Source organism: Argentina anserina, chromosome 5 (genome assembly GCF_933775445.1).
Source record: "Argentina anserina chromosome 5, drPotAnse1.1, whole genome shotgun sequence".
Lineage (NCBI taxonomy): Eukaryota > Viridiplantae > Streptophyta > Magnoliopsida > Rosales > Rosaceae > Argentina > Argentina anserina.
The window spans coordinates 1,980,718-1,993,482 of NC_065876.1; the positions used below are offsets into that span (position 1 = coordinate 1,980,718).

Genomic DNA, 12,765 nt, shown 5'->3' on the forward strand with positions numbered 1-12,765 from the left:
AAATTATTTATTTTCTTTTCATGAGAACTGAGTTAAGAGTTAAAAGATGAGGATGGATATAGAAACTTTACACGATGTCTACGGTAGAATTTCAATAAATTAATATTTGATAATTTTAAGTTTATATATGTGATTGAAGATTTAAATATTAGAGATATCGAGAATGAATTACTGAATTAGTCAATTTTTATTTTTGTTTTGTATCCTCATTCCTCAATCTCTTTAATTCCGGCAATAGAAAGTAGGAATCGTTTGTACGTTGTTGTCGTGCCATGAGAATCAGCTTGGACTGGTTCTTTGTAGTGATGATATCCCTTGGCAAGTTGGGGTTTCATATATAAGATGCTAATGGATTTCCATAAACTACCAAGTCAATTTTCATGGCCAGACAAGTAGGGCCTTTTCCTCTCTACCTTAATTTGTTTATTGCAAAACCCTACAAATGGGATCATCGTATATATGAGTTTTGTGACCTAGTTAATTGGGACATATATATTCTCAGTTTCCTCATGTTCCACACATTGGTACAAGTATTATAGGCATTGCTGGTTAATTAAGCATCTTATATGCCTTTTCTCTTGCATTAATTTGCTCTAGAGTTACATGTGCAACGCCGTGGCTAATATGTACAAACAAAGTTCATGTTTGGCATGGGACAGCAAGCCATGGCTAATATGTTCAATCAAATCGATCAGCTTGGATTCTTGATATTGCTGAACTGATGTAACAGTTTCAATAAAAAAGAAAATGTGGGTAGGTATTGAAATTCGCATTTCACAGACAGTCCTGGTTGAATAAGATTTATATGTTTTTAGTTGGATTTTGGTAAATTGTCTTGCAGCATTCTAAGCTTATGTTTCCTAATTCCCTGTGGGATTATATTTCCCGGCCAGTTCCAGCTTAACTACTCACCTAAATTGCTCATAGCGTTTCGCTATAACTACCTCCAAATTGGAGAAGAATCAAATCACAAAAAGATTTTATAGATAAAATTAAAGTTTGTGGATCGAGTTGAAGTCTGTTACTGCAGTGCTTTAATGATCGTGAGGAACATGAAGCAATGCTGCGGTTGGCTTCTTTGGACAACATTGCTGATACTCGGTCTGCTCTGTCTCTCGGTCGATGCTAGACACCAGTGCCACAACAACATCCCAAGAAAAGCACTTAAGACCAACATGCCTGAAACACAAGATTGGTACAATGCTATGAAGATCGCACATCCTCCCAAGTCCCAACCAGGTTGTATTGGACAATGGCTATGTCCAACTCACATTGTCTAATCCTGGTGGAGAAATTACTGGAATCAAATGTCACGTAATCGACAACTTACTCGAAGACGAGGCCAAGCAGGGTGCATACTGGGATGTGATGTGAAGGGACAAGCTTTACGGATTTCATGGTACAGAATTTAGAGCTATTACTAAGAGTGACGACCAAATTGAAGTTTCTTTTATCAACAGATACAATCCTTCCTTCTCTGATGACCAAATGATCCCCTTGACTGTCGTCTATCGACAAACGTTACATATTGCAGCGTGGTCGTTCCGGCTTCTACGCATATGCCATTTTCCAGCGAGATGAAGGGTGGCCGGAGCTGGCCATGAATGACGTTAGGCTAGTTTTCAAGCTTCAGCGAGATCAATTCAACTACATGGCGGTGTCGGATACTAGAAGAAGGTTCGTGCCAACACCTGACGACCGACGCCTAAGTCAGCAACTGGCCTATCCTGAAGCTAAGCTTCTGAACACTGCAACAGAGAAGATTACTTTTCATGGAGAAGTGGATGGCAAGTACCATTACTCAGCTGAAGACGAAGACGGCAAAGTGCATGGTTGGATTAGTACAAATTCATCAGTGGGGTTTTGGCTGATCACACCAAGTACTGAGTTTCGTGCTGGCGGACCTCTGAAGCAGGACCTCACCTCCCATGTTGGCCCGACGACAATGTGCGTGTTTTCTAGTAGTCATTACGCTACGAAACAACTTGGATTGGTGTTCCAACAAGGACCCGTATTTGTGTATCTTAACCGAGCTGAGCCAAACAGTGATCCCACAACTACACTCTGGGACAACGCTGAACAGCAGATGCTTGAGGAAGTCGGAAGCTAGCTTTACAACTTCACTGAAGCCCCCGATTTTCCTTCTTCGGACCAAAGAGGATCAGTTTTCGGACATTTACAAGTAAATGACTGGTGCATTAACAGCACCAGCCTTTTTCCGGCAAGCTCAGCTTATGTGGGTTTGGCTGCACATGGAGAAGTGAGATCATGGCAATCAGAGAGCAAGGGATACCAGTTTTGGAGTCGAGCAAATGAAAATGGCCATTTTGCACAGCTTTGATTTCATGTGCCTGTATATTGTAGTGTTTATATTTGTAATGTTATAGAACTGTATATGAATTTTTGAAATTTAAACAATGTCTGAGACCTTACAGAGAATGTTACTCAACCATTGAATCAACTTGTAATTTGTAAAATCAACTTCAAATATATACCACAGATGTCACAATACAATGAGGATAAACTTACTAGGGTTCCAGTGAATCAATCATATTGTACTCTTTCGAATTGTAAGCCAATAACTGAACTCACTAAAGCAATTCATCACATTCAACTTTTTGAATTGATTTAATCATGACCAATCTGTCATCCACCACTCCACCATGTTGGACATTCTCAACAAAAATAGGTTGCATCTTAGTCTGAAGTTGTGTTCCATTGGGAGACTGGCCAGTGTCATCAGTGTCAGTTTCACATCCCGAAGATATCTTCATTGTAGCCAAAAGAGATGCCAGGCTGAATGAAAGCCAGCCATCTTTCCAAGTCACTCAAATCTCGAATTGTCACGCCTGCGCTAATTTCAATAAGGCACTACAGTCAAGCATACTATTCATATTCAAAAATATAAAAAGAAATTACGTGACTGTTCATGCGGGCATGATAAAGATCAATCATGTTGAAGGGATAGTGTAGCACTAAATGTAATTAAGGAGGACTAAAATGAACCTTATGAACCTCTATTGATTAAAACTCGCAACTGTAGACGATTCACCACTACAATTCATCGAGACTGAGAAGAGCAGCAGAGGAATTTGTGCGAGCTTTTTGAACCTTACCACAAAATCAAGATTATGCATTTCAGAAGTTTAGTGCCATATCACATGTAACGGAAAACTGCAAATACGAACATCATCTACCTGTGCTTCTAACTCAGCAATTCTTTGTAGGGATGCTTGTTCAATGTAAGCACGACGCTTACACTCTTCTTCAAGCAAGCCTGTAAGTTGGTATCTGAGTTCAGCCATTTCTTGAGCCAGATCCTCAGCTTCTTCTTTTGCCTTCAACTTTTCTTCTGCCAGTTCTTCCTATGAGCCATAAGTAATGTGACATCGAAGTTAGAACCAACAAACAAATTGTTGAAACTCTGTAAGGACAATAACCTATTGAAGGACTTGCTTGAAACCTTGATCTATATACACTTGTGATACCAATGGTGGAGAAAAATGTTTGCAAGATTGTTCAAACAAATTTTGTATTGGACGAAAGATGCCGGTCACTACCATAAATATTCAAACCATACCTTTAGTTGCTTCACAATAAGTTCATATTCGTGTGTCATTTCCTTCATCTTCACCATCAAATTGGTATCTGGTGCCAGTATCATTGCCAATTTGGAAAACAGTGACTCCAAGACTTCTCCACAGGTGCTTCAAAAAATTTCATGATATGTTAAGAAAAGTTGTTTAATACATCTCAAAGATTGAAATATTTTATATCATGCAAGCTGTAACTATTATTGTAAAAAAGAGCCTATTGATAACTAATCCCTTGTAGAAATAATAACATCCCTGTTGATAACCATTCACCCCACCCCCTTTCAAGAAACTATTCCCTAGTAGCAATAAAATTATCTTTTCCAAAAGTAGATCCCACAATATCTTACATGAGTAAAGAGCAATTCCTCTTATTCACCAAGTCGTGACAAAATTAGATAAATGTCGATGGACTGAAAGTTTATATGTTATTCTGCGAAGGCTGATAGTAATTTTACGTAACAGCGTACCTCGTATCTGTTGAAAATTTGTGCTTTTCCTCTAGCTCACCTAACAATGACTCTAACTTGAATTCAAATCTATCGTTTTCCAGCCACCTTTCAACCCTCTGACAAAAGATCCTAGTATTTGTCTCTGAGGTATCAAGCTTCTCCCTTAGTACCTTATTGTCCATATCTAAGTAATCAGTAGTTTTTCGTGCATCCTGACATTGAATCTCAAGTTCTTGAATTAATTCACTCATCCTAGTTTTTTCTCGAACAGTTTCTTCCTGCACCTTCTTAGCTTCAAGGCACTTCTGCTCCAAGGCTAATACATCAAGCTTCATACTCTCTATTTCACACTGAGACTCTAATGACATGGATGAAACTGACTCCTCCAGTTTCTCTATGCACAAATTTGAATTCTGTAACTCTACTTCTTTGCTTTCTAATTCTTGCATCAAGAACAAGCACTCTGAATAGGACCTCTTCAGTTCATCCCTTAACCTGTCAACTGTCACCTTTAAATTCTCCATGCCTGCCAATTCCAACTCAAGGCTATGTACACGTTCTTCCAGAAGGTTCACTTCAGTGTCCCTCACATTAAGTTGATCTTGAAGGTAATCTGTGACCAACAATTGGAAGGCAAAAGGATCATGATTAAAATTTTAAACTTTGGCAAAAGATTCACTAGAGATAAACTACAAACTACAAATTTTATTATTATATATACATATATATGTATATGTATAATCTTTTTCTCAATGAATAACATATAATTAGATATAATGGGGATTGTTACAAAATAGATAGCATAGTTTACAAAAAAAGCCAAATACTGTCAAATTAGAGGAACAACTACCTATTTCTTGAGTGCAGTTTTTGAGTTCTTTCTCTAACAGTTGAATCTGTTTCTTGTCTTCTGTGCGGAATTCAGACAATGACTTCATATGTACATCAAGACTCTGAATAAACAAAATATCAAATTAGATACCTTGGGGGAATATAACTTCTTCATAATTGAATGATATTTTTGCATAAGTTTACCCTGATTAGCCCGAAGCTTTGGGATTGTGATTCTTTCAGCATGTCCTTTTCTTTCTTTAGCTGCATACAGATTAGAAAAAGGCATACATAAGACAGCCACCATCACGGTATTAAACAATGTATACAACGTTATTACATAAAAATCATCTGCATTGTGCAAAAAGTCAAAATCCAAATAGCCTTTAGTTTCAGGAACACACACAATCCAAATTCTTCTCTTAAGCCATGATACTAAACAAACCAATACGTCGACTAACATAACGAATAGGGACCGCTTGGTTGGATATAGTTCACTGTAAATTGCAATGCATTCCACTTCATGCTCATAAGTTGAAGAATTTAATGTGAAACATAACCTAGATTTCTTTTCTTTTACTAAAAAGAAAAACAGACCAGACCTCTTTGCATCTTGTCCCAATCTGTACGAGCTCCTCGATATCGAATGAGTTGTCACTATTGCTGCTGCTGCTGCTGTTCGACATCAATGACTTCTGAAACTGAAAATACTATCGAATATTAAACCACACAATTGACACAAATGCATTAACTTCTTAATTAACAATCCTCAAACAATATTACAAACCTAAGTAAACTCATAACTGAAGATTAAGCAATTGGGTATTACATTCTTCTGATTATACTCACCCAATTACAAAACTTGAGCGTTTTTAAGGATACACTCTATCCATAACCCATTTGAAACAGGACAGAGAGAGATTCTTACCTGCGATCTGGGTTAAGAAGGGCTTCAGGGCTCTCTGGAAACTGATTCAAAGCTGCAGTTTCGGAGATTTTGAGGGGAGAGAATTCAAAAATTGTCGGAGAATTCGTTGGTTTCAAGAAAATGATGAAGTTGGGTTTAAGAATGGCCAACGCGACAGAGAGTGGGTCCTTGGAGTTGTTTTTGAGTTTAGAGCGCTCAACTGGCAAGCCCCTCGGGTCGGGTCGGGTCGGGTCGGGTCGACAGTGGATATAGTTATTATGTAACTATTTTCTGGTAACATAGTAAAAGATGAGAAGCTTTTTCTGTTCTTATTAGGTGAAAAATAATTTTAAACTTTTCCTATCCCCGCTGTTAGGTGAAAATTATGTGCAAACTGCTGATAGAATATGTCATCACTCGTGAGGGTGATGTCCTTTGTGTTCTAATTTCATCCATCGAATTTAAAGTCTAAGGCATCACACCATGAAATTTCCGACTACAAGTACCAGCAATAAGTTGATACAGCTTAACAATAAGGCCATGGATTCATAATGATGAGAACCATTCATAATGATGACCCTTGGATTACATCATGTCTCTACATGCCCCATAAGATCTGTTGAGGATGATAAACCTGAATGTCCCTGTTGTTAGAAGCAATTAGACACCGGAACCTGCTTCTAATGCTTGTGTCGCCACCAGCTTTGCAGCATGCTTCTGACCAGAAAGATGAGAGCTGAAAGCTATCTGGCTGTTGCACACCACATTCCAAATAGTGCACGTCCTAACCTCCCCGGCTGCTGCTCTTTCACTTATAACTTTTTGCCTTTTGGTTTCCAAGTCCTCTCTCGAAGGAGCCTTTGACAGGGAGACCTTTTCCATCGGACCAATTTGTGGATTTCTTGCACCTGATGGTACATTTGTAGTCGAGGCACTGCCATCGTTCTTCAACTGTTTGAGTTGATCCAAGTTCCTCTGATGTTTCCTTCCAACTATGTGTTTGCCATAGGAGTCCTGGCTATTACATATATAAGATCTTGCAATATTCACACCATACACAACTCGGAAACTTGACTCTAGATGGGTCTTTCTTTACAATGTCAATGGACTTGGATTGGATTGCCAGAGCAGATTTCAACCCAGCCTTCGGTGCTTTAAATTAGGCTAGTTGACAACAGAATTGGAAATAATAACAGTCAATATATAATATGTAAACAGTTGAGAAGCACATTTTTTATTAATGAAAAGCATAATGTCAGCATATACATTCAAAATTTGAGCTGGCAGTAAATTGTCAATAGCAGAGAGAGAGAGAGAGAGAGAGAGAGAGAGAGAGAGAGAGAGAGAGATGCCATATAACTGATATAAGCTGCTTTAACTTTTAGACTAATTCCTATGATAGTCTCACAGAAAACAAAGAAAACGCTACAACATGCATATCGCCATGGGAACATGTATAAACCTGTACAACAAAAAAGGCAGCATAATACAAGACGAAAAACTTGTTAAACTACTTGTATTCACCTGAGCAGCGTGCTTTCTCCCAGCCAAATGCATCCTGTAAACTTCAGGGTTACAGGCAAAGACATTGCACATTTCACAAATCTTCGCATAACCCTCTGCCGCATCACTTTTCAAAACCTTTCTTCCCTTTGTCCATAACTTCTCACCGGCAACGACACTTGTATTTTCACACACCAATTCCCTGCCCACGCTGCTCGTTGCGCCAGGCAGACTTAAACTGTCTACACCATTGAACATTCCTGGAAAGGATCACTTGTCGTTGCCTATCACATTGCTTTGCTATGACAAACAGTACTAGAATTATATTACACAGACCGCATACCATTGGTCTGCTGTGGAAAGCTCTCTGCAGTGTTAGGTTGATTTGTCCAGTTGCTATTCCACACAGGATTGGCAGTTGTGGGCATAACAAGCTTTCATTCAAAGATTTTATTGACTGCAAAAGCCACCCAAACACAAAAAAGTTAACAATTTTCAAATGCCATGTATCTATTACATTCATGCAATTACTAAAGCAACACGAACAGACTAAGAAAAGGGAATTACGGGCTCATATCGTCGACTTGGTTGAGAACCAACTGTGTGAGGCTGCATTTGGGTCTTGACCAAATGGAGGTTGAGGTTGGAGTGCAACATGGGTTGATGGGTATGGGACTGGGTCGACTCCAGGTGGGTGATCAGACGCTGCCGGAGGGAAATAGGAGAATTGAGGGTTGGGGTCGAAGGTGGTGTTGGGATAATGACAGGTGTAACTGGCGGGGTATTGTGCAGAATTGAACATTTGGGTGTGTGAAATTGGAAGAAGCTGGAATCGCTGTTGGGGTTTGGTTTGGTTCTGTTGTGGAATTTTTGCAGAGATTGTTGGAGAGAGGGGTTTCTGAGCTGACAGTGGGGATGTGGGCTCGAATGGGTTCGGACTTGAAATAAAACCCGGGGTTCTATTAGGCTTTGTTTTATTGCCCAAAATAATTGGGCTTTGTTTTATTCGTCTGCTAATTCTTGAGCTTTTGACACCCTCGGTTAGACTCTCGAGTTCCTATTGAGCGGATCTCCATCCGGTACGGCCGTTACTTTTTTTTTTTTTCAGAGAGACCATAACCCACTTAAGTATGGCAGTTACTTTTTTATCGTACTATAAGCTATATGCTGTCCTTGTCCATCTCGTTATCTTTTATGATTTTATTTCAAATGCGTTTATACATCTAGTTATGATTTTCCGATTTTTTTCGATGTATTTACGACGCGCAATGCACTTTTTGAAATTTCATCTAATATAATTATATCGTCTTTCCTTTTGGAAAAAAAAAATAGTACAAATAGGCATATTTTTAAGAATTTGCCTCTCATTCTCTCTTTTCACATATAGATCAAACCTATATCTTTTGAGTACATAAATATAGCTACTAGTTTGTTAGCAACCTCAATCTCAGTTTTAAGCTGGGATCTGCAAAGTGAGTTGGGAATGTCGAGAACTCCTGAGAGAAACATTAGAGAGTTAATAGCGGCTTTACTCCACCTAAAATAAAGTAGGAAACCCCATTTGGAGTTAAATTGAGACCAGTAGAGTTGGCGTGCTGAAGTGATCACTTATACTTTGTATTGTAGAATTGTAGTGGTCCAATTTCTCTCTTTTGTAAAGGAACCATCATTTTCTATTAAGCTTAGATCTTGGCATAGACAAGCATAAGCATCACTTGGAAATACTACCGAGTTTGAGAAAGGAAATAAACAAGTGAGATGGGTTGTCATGTTTAATGGTATTATTGGTAGGTGACTAAACAACCACCTTGAGATTGTTAGCTATCGCAGTTTTTCAACGACTCACTCATTTACCCCAAACAGATTACTTTTCTACATGAAAGAAGTACAATGCTGTCTTATACCAGAATCCGAAGTTCATGAATTACAGTATTGAAGTTTCGAGGTGAAAGTACAAGTAAAAATGGGATTATCAAAATTTGATGAGGCTTAGCTGTTTGAAAGCAATCAAGCTAGGCCTCATCAAATTTCCGAAATCTTGAAAGAATGAATGAATCGATATCGAGAAATATGTATCTGTACATCCTCGAATCTTTATTGTAAAACCAGTATGAAGTAAGAGTTGCTCTATTGTTTCTTTAACCAGTGGATCGGAGCATACGATATATAAATTTATGCACCAACTTGAAAATAAGTGTTGGCATGAATAGGGACATTAACCTATGAAACAAGAGCTTCATAAGGCTTATGGTTGCTTCCTGCCCACCATGGTTTAAAGGCTTGTGCAGGAGCAGTAGCAGCATGGTTGATACTGCTGTCTTCTTCAACAGGAGCAGGAAGGTTGAGATCAAGAAAGCCTCTAACTTCAGGAGTTGCTGGCTTGGGTATCACTACGTTTCTCTGGTTGTTCTTACTACTTTCAGCTGAAACACCAATCAAGTGTGATCTCTTGTGACCACCCAATGCCTGACCAGTTGGGAAAACCTTTAAGCAGATTGGACAAGAGTGCCCCTTACTCTTTGTATTGATGCTCTCAGCTTTTACAACATCTTGATGATGAATGAGATTACTGAGCTTACTGTGATCTGATGCAATTGGATGATCAATGGAGATGTCTGTGTCAAAATCAGTGGTGTTTTCACTGCTCTCAATCTTAGAAGCAAAGCATCCTTTGATCTTTTTGTGACTAGCTCTATGGCCTCCTAGAGCTTGGTATGACTTAAAAACCTTGTTGCAAGTACCACACTCATACTTACTCCTCTTAGAAGAATGTTCATAAGAATCTTGAAGCTTTCTCGTGTTGCTTGAATTGAACTTGTCAGAACCTAATTGAGCTTCAGCTAACTCAATTTTCTCCAGTATCAAACTCTTCTTTGTTTTGTCACTTTTGGAAAAACCACCAACGGAAACTTCCTCTTCTAACATCTTCTTCTTTAGTTTCTTCATTTTCAAACTCTCAAGAGCAGCACCGTTGATTTCAGACAACCGATTCATCTTGAGGGATGATGGATCATCTGAAAACCCTGAATCATTATCAGAAGTACTCTGATCAAGAACAGCAGCATATTTTATGCCACCCCAGTGACCCACATCCCTTGAGAGCATCAGTAAACACCAAGCAACCTCTTCTTGTTGCTCTTGCTCAATTTCAGTAATAGATGAAGAAGCATTATTATTTACAACAGAGAATTTAGAAGAAGAGGTTTTAGTAGTAGTGCCCGTGTACCTTGTACTTCTTCTCCTAGATGTTCTGGGTCTTATCCTTGAAGTATTAGTAGTCTCATTTTCAGATTGGCTGTCCACAACTTTACTGCTAGTCTCAGAATCTTGTTCGTTCTCGAAGCTATTAGTACTCGAGTTTGAGTGAGACTTCCTATGAGCAATCAGATCTTTCCATGATTGAAACCCTTTCCCACATTCTCTGCATACCTTATTACCATAAACTAAGGCTTCCTCATTTGAACCTGAAATTCTCCAAGTTTTCTTCGGGTTTTCCCTGAGGCCATAACCTGCTTGAGGACCAGTTTCCGAACCCATCTCAGTGTAATGGCTAAGAGAGGAGAATTTAACTCTGCTGTTGATGAACTTCTGATCATCTTTCGAATTGTTGTCGATCAAGTGAGACTTCATGTGACCACCCAGAGATCTACCACAGGGGAAGCTCTTGCCACAAAACTTGCAAGAATACTTGAATTCCTGATCTTGTTCCATTGAACTACAAACTTATAATTTAATTCAACAATATAGTAAATACAGAGAGCAACAAACCACAAGCTAGCCAGAGACTTCAAATCCGATCACAGTGAAATCTGGGGATTCTCGATCGCATCACACTAAAACAAGCCAAATGCTAATGAAACAGAGCACCCCAGATCAGAGAATATATCAAAGCAAAAAACTAAAACTTGGAGTGAAAGAAACTAAAAAAAACAATCAATCTATGAATCACATATTGGTAGTGAATTAGCTAGTAGCAGTTTCTGGTTCAGAAGAATATTTAAGTAGAGAAGAGAGCTCAGCATCTTAATTGGGTAGAGTTGAAAATGGAGAAAAAGATGTAAATTTCGAAGAAATCATGAGGTCATTGTTAGCTAGCTAGCTAGTGATGTGGGACGAAGAAGCCAAATTAAGAAGAGAGAAAAGAGTGAGCGAGCGTTTCTTTCTCTGTCTCTCTCTCTCTCACTCACTACTATTGTGAGCTTGACTATATTTGGAGGAAGGAGAAATCCATGCATGGAAGCAAAGTTAATAAAAGTAGTGAATGTGAGAGGTAAAAGATGCACGTGTACTCAACTGAGAATCCTACGCAAAAAACCCTGATCCAGTGGCCAATAATACTTCCTCTCAGGAAAACGAAGAAGAAGAAGATGATGATGATCAAGAACTCAACTCATTCACTTTGCTTGCAAAAGTTTAAAGAAACTAGAATGCATCTTCTTCCTTGTAACTATTCTTTCCTTTTGTCTTGTTATTAAGCAAAGAGCGAACCACGGGGTGTGGTGTAGTGATTTCTGACCGCGACAACTCTTTGATCAGGGCTTAAATGTGGTATTAGTCAGGAGTTCGATCGTTGGCGAAAACATTACACATTCCACTGTGTCTGATGTGCCTATTGTAGTGAAAAGTTCGACCGTGTTGGGCCACTAGAGGCATTATTGTGGCCAGGGCGCCCAGGCTGTCTCCATCAGGGATTAATCTCATGCCGGAGGAATTACCTTCGGTTGTGGGGATACCCTGATATTCCGGTTGTGGACTGACTATGCTCGCGCTCGTAAGAGCCACATGAGACTAGGGGCCCCCATGTTAGTAGGGTATGGTTCTTCGCCGTGAAATAAAAAAAAAAAACAAAGAACTGAGTGCAAAGGTTCCACTCTCCGGCCTTTATTCTTTTCCTTTTTCTTATTCAAAACTATCATTAACATAAAATGTTTGATTTAATTATTCAGTAATGTCAAAGACTCAAATTCGCAATATCAGTTTCAACAATTAGAGTCTTCGAACATAAATTACCGTTGTTTAGTCGGTTTATTTTTTCTCCTAGAAAGTCTTTACTGGCCGGAGCGACATTGTTATTCTTATATCGAAGTGGTGAATTTTTTCTGGAAAAATCTGTTAGTTCAACATCCGTATAGAAGAATATTCTTTCCGTTTTTAGAGTAGCCTAGAAATTTGCTTCAGAAACAAATTTGGAGTCTCTCCACTCTGTTAGTGATCTCTTGGGAGATGAGGCTACTTTATGACCAAAAAATTAAAAAAGCACAAATGGGGGATAAGGTATTTGGGAGCATTTTAAGTTGTATAGATGAAATAATACAGTAGCCTAGCCAAAGCTGCAATATAGTATTATTAGTTGGTACAGCTATGTCCAGAAATACATTACAATACTTATGTGTTCAGTAATGATGCTAGCTAGCTTTTCAGCATATTCTGTGCCTCTTGGTCATCTCCATAATTTAATTACTATAATCCCTTAAAGGTT

General features: G+C 38.8%; 2 protein-coding genes and 1 pseudogene across 4 annotated transcripts; 1 reads left to right on the forward strand and 2 right to left on the reverse strand.

Annotated features, from left to right (window-relative positions):
- Positions 1 to 1,052: 1,052 nt before the first annotated feature.
- Positions 1,053 to 2,341, forward strand: LOC126793981 (rhamnogalacturonate lyase B-like; annotated as a pseudogene).
- A 117-nt stretch (positions 2,342 to 2,458) lies between these two features.
- Positions 2,459 to 5,921, reverse strand: LOC126794721 (uncharacterized). Of its 3 annotated transcripts, none has more exons than XM_050521491.1 (9): positions 5,805 to 5,921; positions 5,479 to 5,577; positions 5,081 to 5,140; positions 4,896 to 4,998; positions 4,064 to 4,658; positions 3,581 to 3,707; positions 3,198 to 3,365; positions 3,016 to 3,111; positions 2,459 to 2,849 (listed from the first exon to the last, which is right to left on the reverse strand). In XM_050521491.1, exons 2-8 carry the CDS (start codon positions 5,560 to 5,562, stop codon positions 3,055 to 3,057), a joined length of 1,194 nt encoding a protein of 397 aa, XP_050377448.1. In that variant the 5' UTR covers positions 5,563 to 5,577; positions 5,805 to 5,921; the 3' UTR covers positions 2,459 to 2,849; positions 3,016 to 3,054. The 3 variants fall into 3 exon arrangements, with proteins under 3 accessions (XP_050377448.1, XP_050377446.1, XP_050377447.1); XM_050521489.1 differs by having other exon boundaries at positions 3,007 to 3,111; XM_050521490.1 differs by having other exon boundaries at positions 2,459 to 2,854; positions 3,007 to 3,111.
- A 3,409-nt stretch (positions 5,922 to 9,330) lies between these two features.
- Positions 9,331 to 11,159, reverse strand: LOC126794884 (zinc finger protein ZAT9-like). The gene has a single exon (XM_050521678.1). The coding sequence runs from the start codon at positions 10,995 to 10,997 to the stop codon at positions 9,507 to 9,509; it is 1,491 nt and encodes a 496-aa protein (XP_050377635.1). The 5' UTR covers positions 10,998 to 11,159; the 3' UTR covers positions 9,331 to 9,506.
- Between the last annotated feature and the right edge of the window lie 1,606 nt (positions 11,160 to 12,765).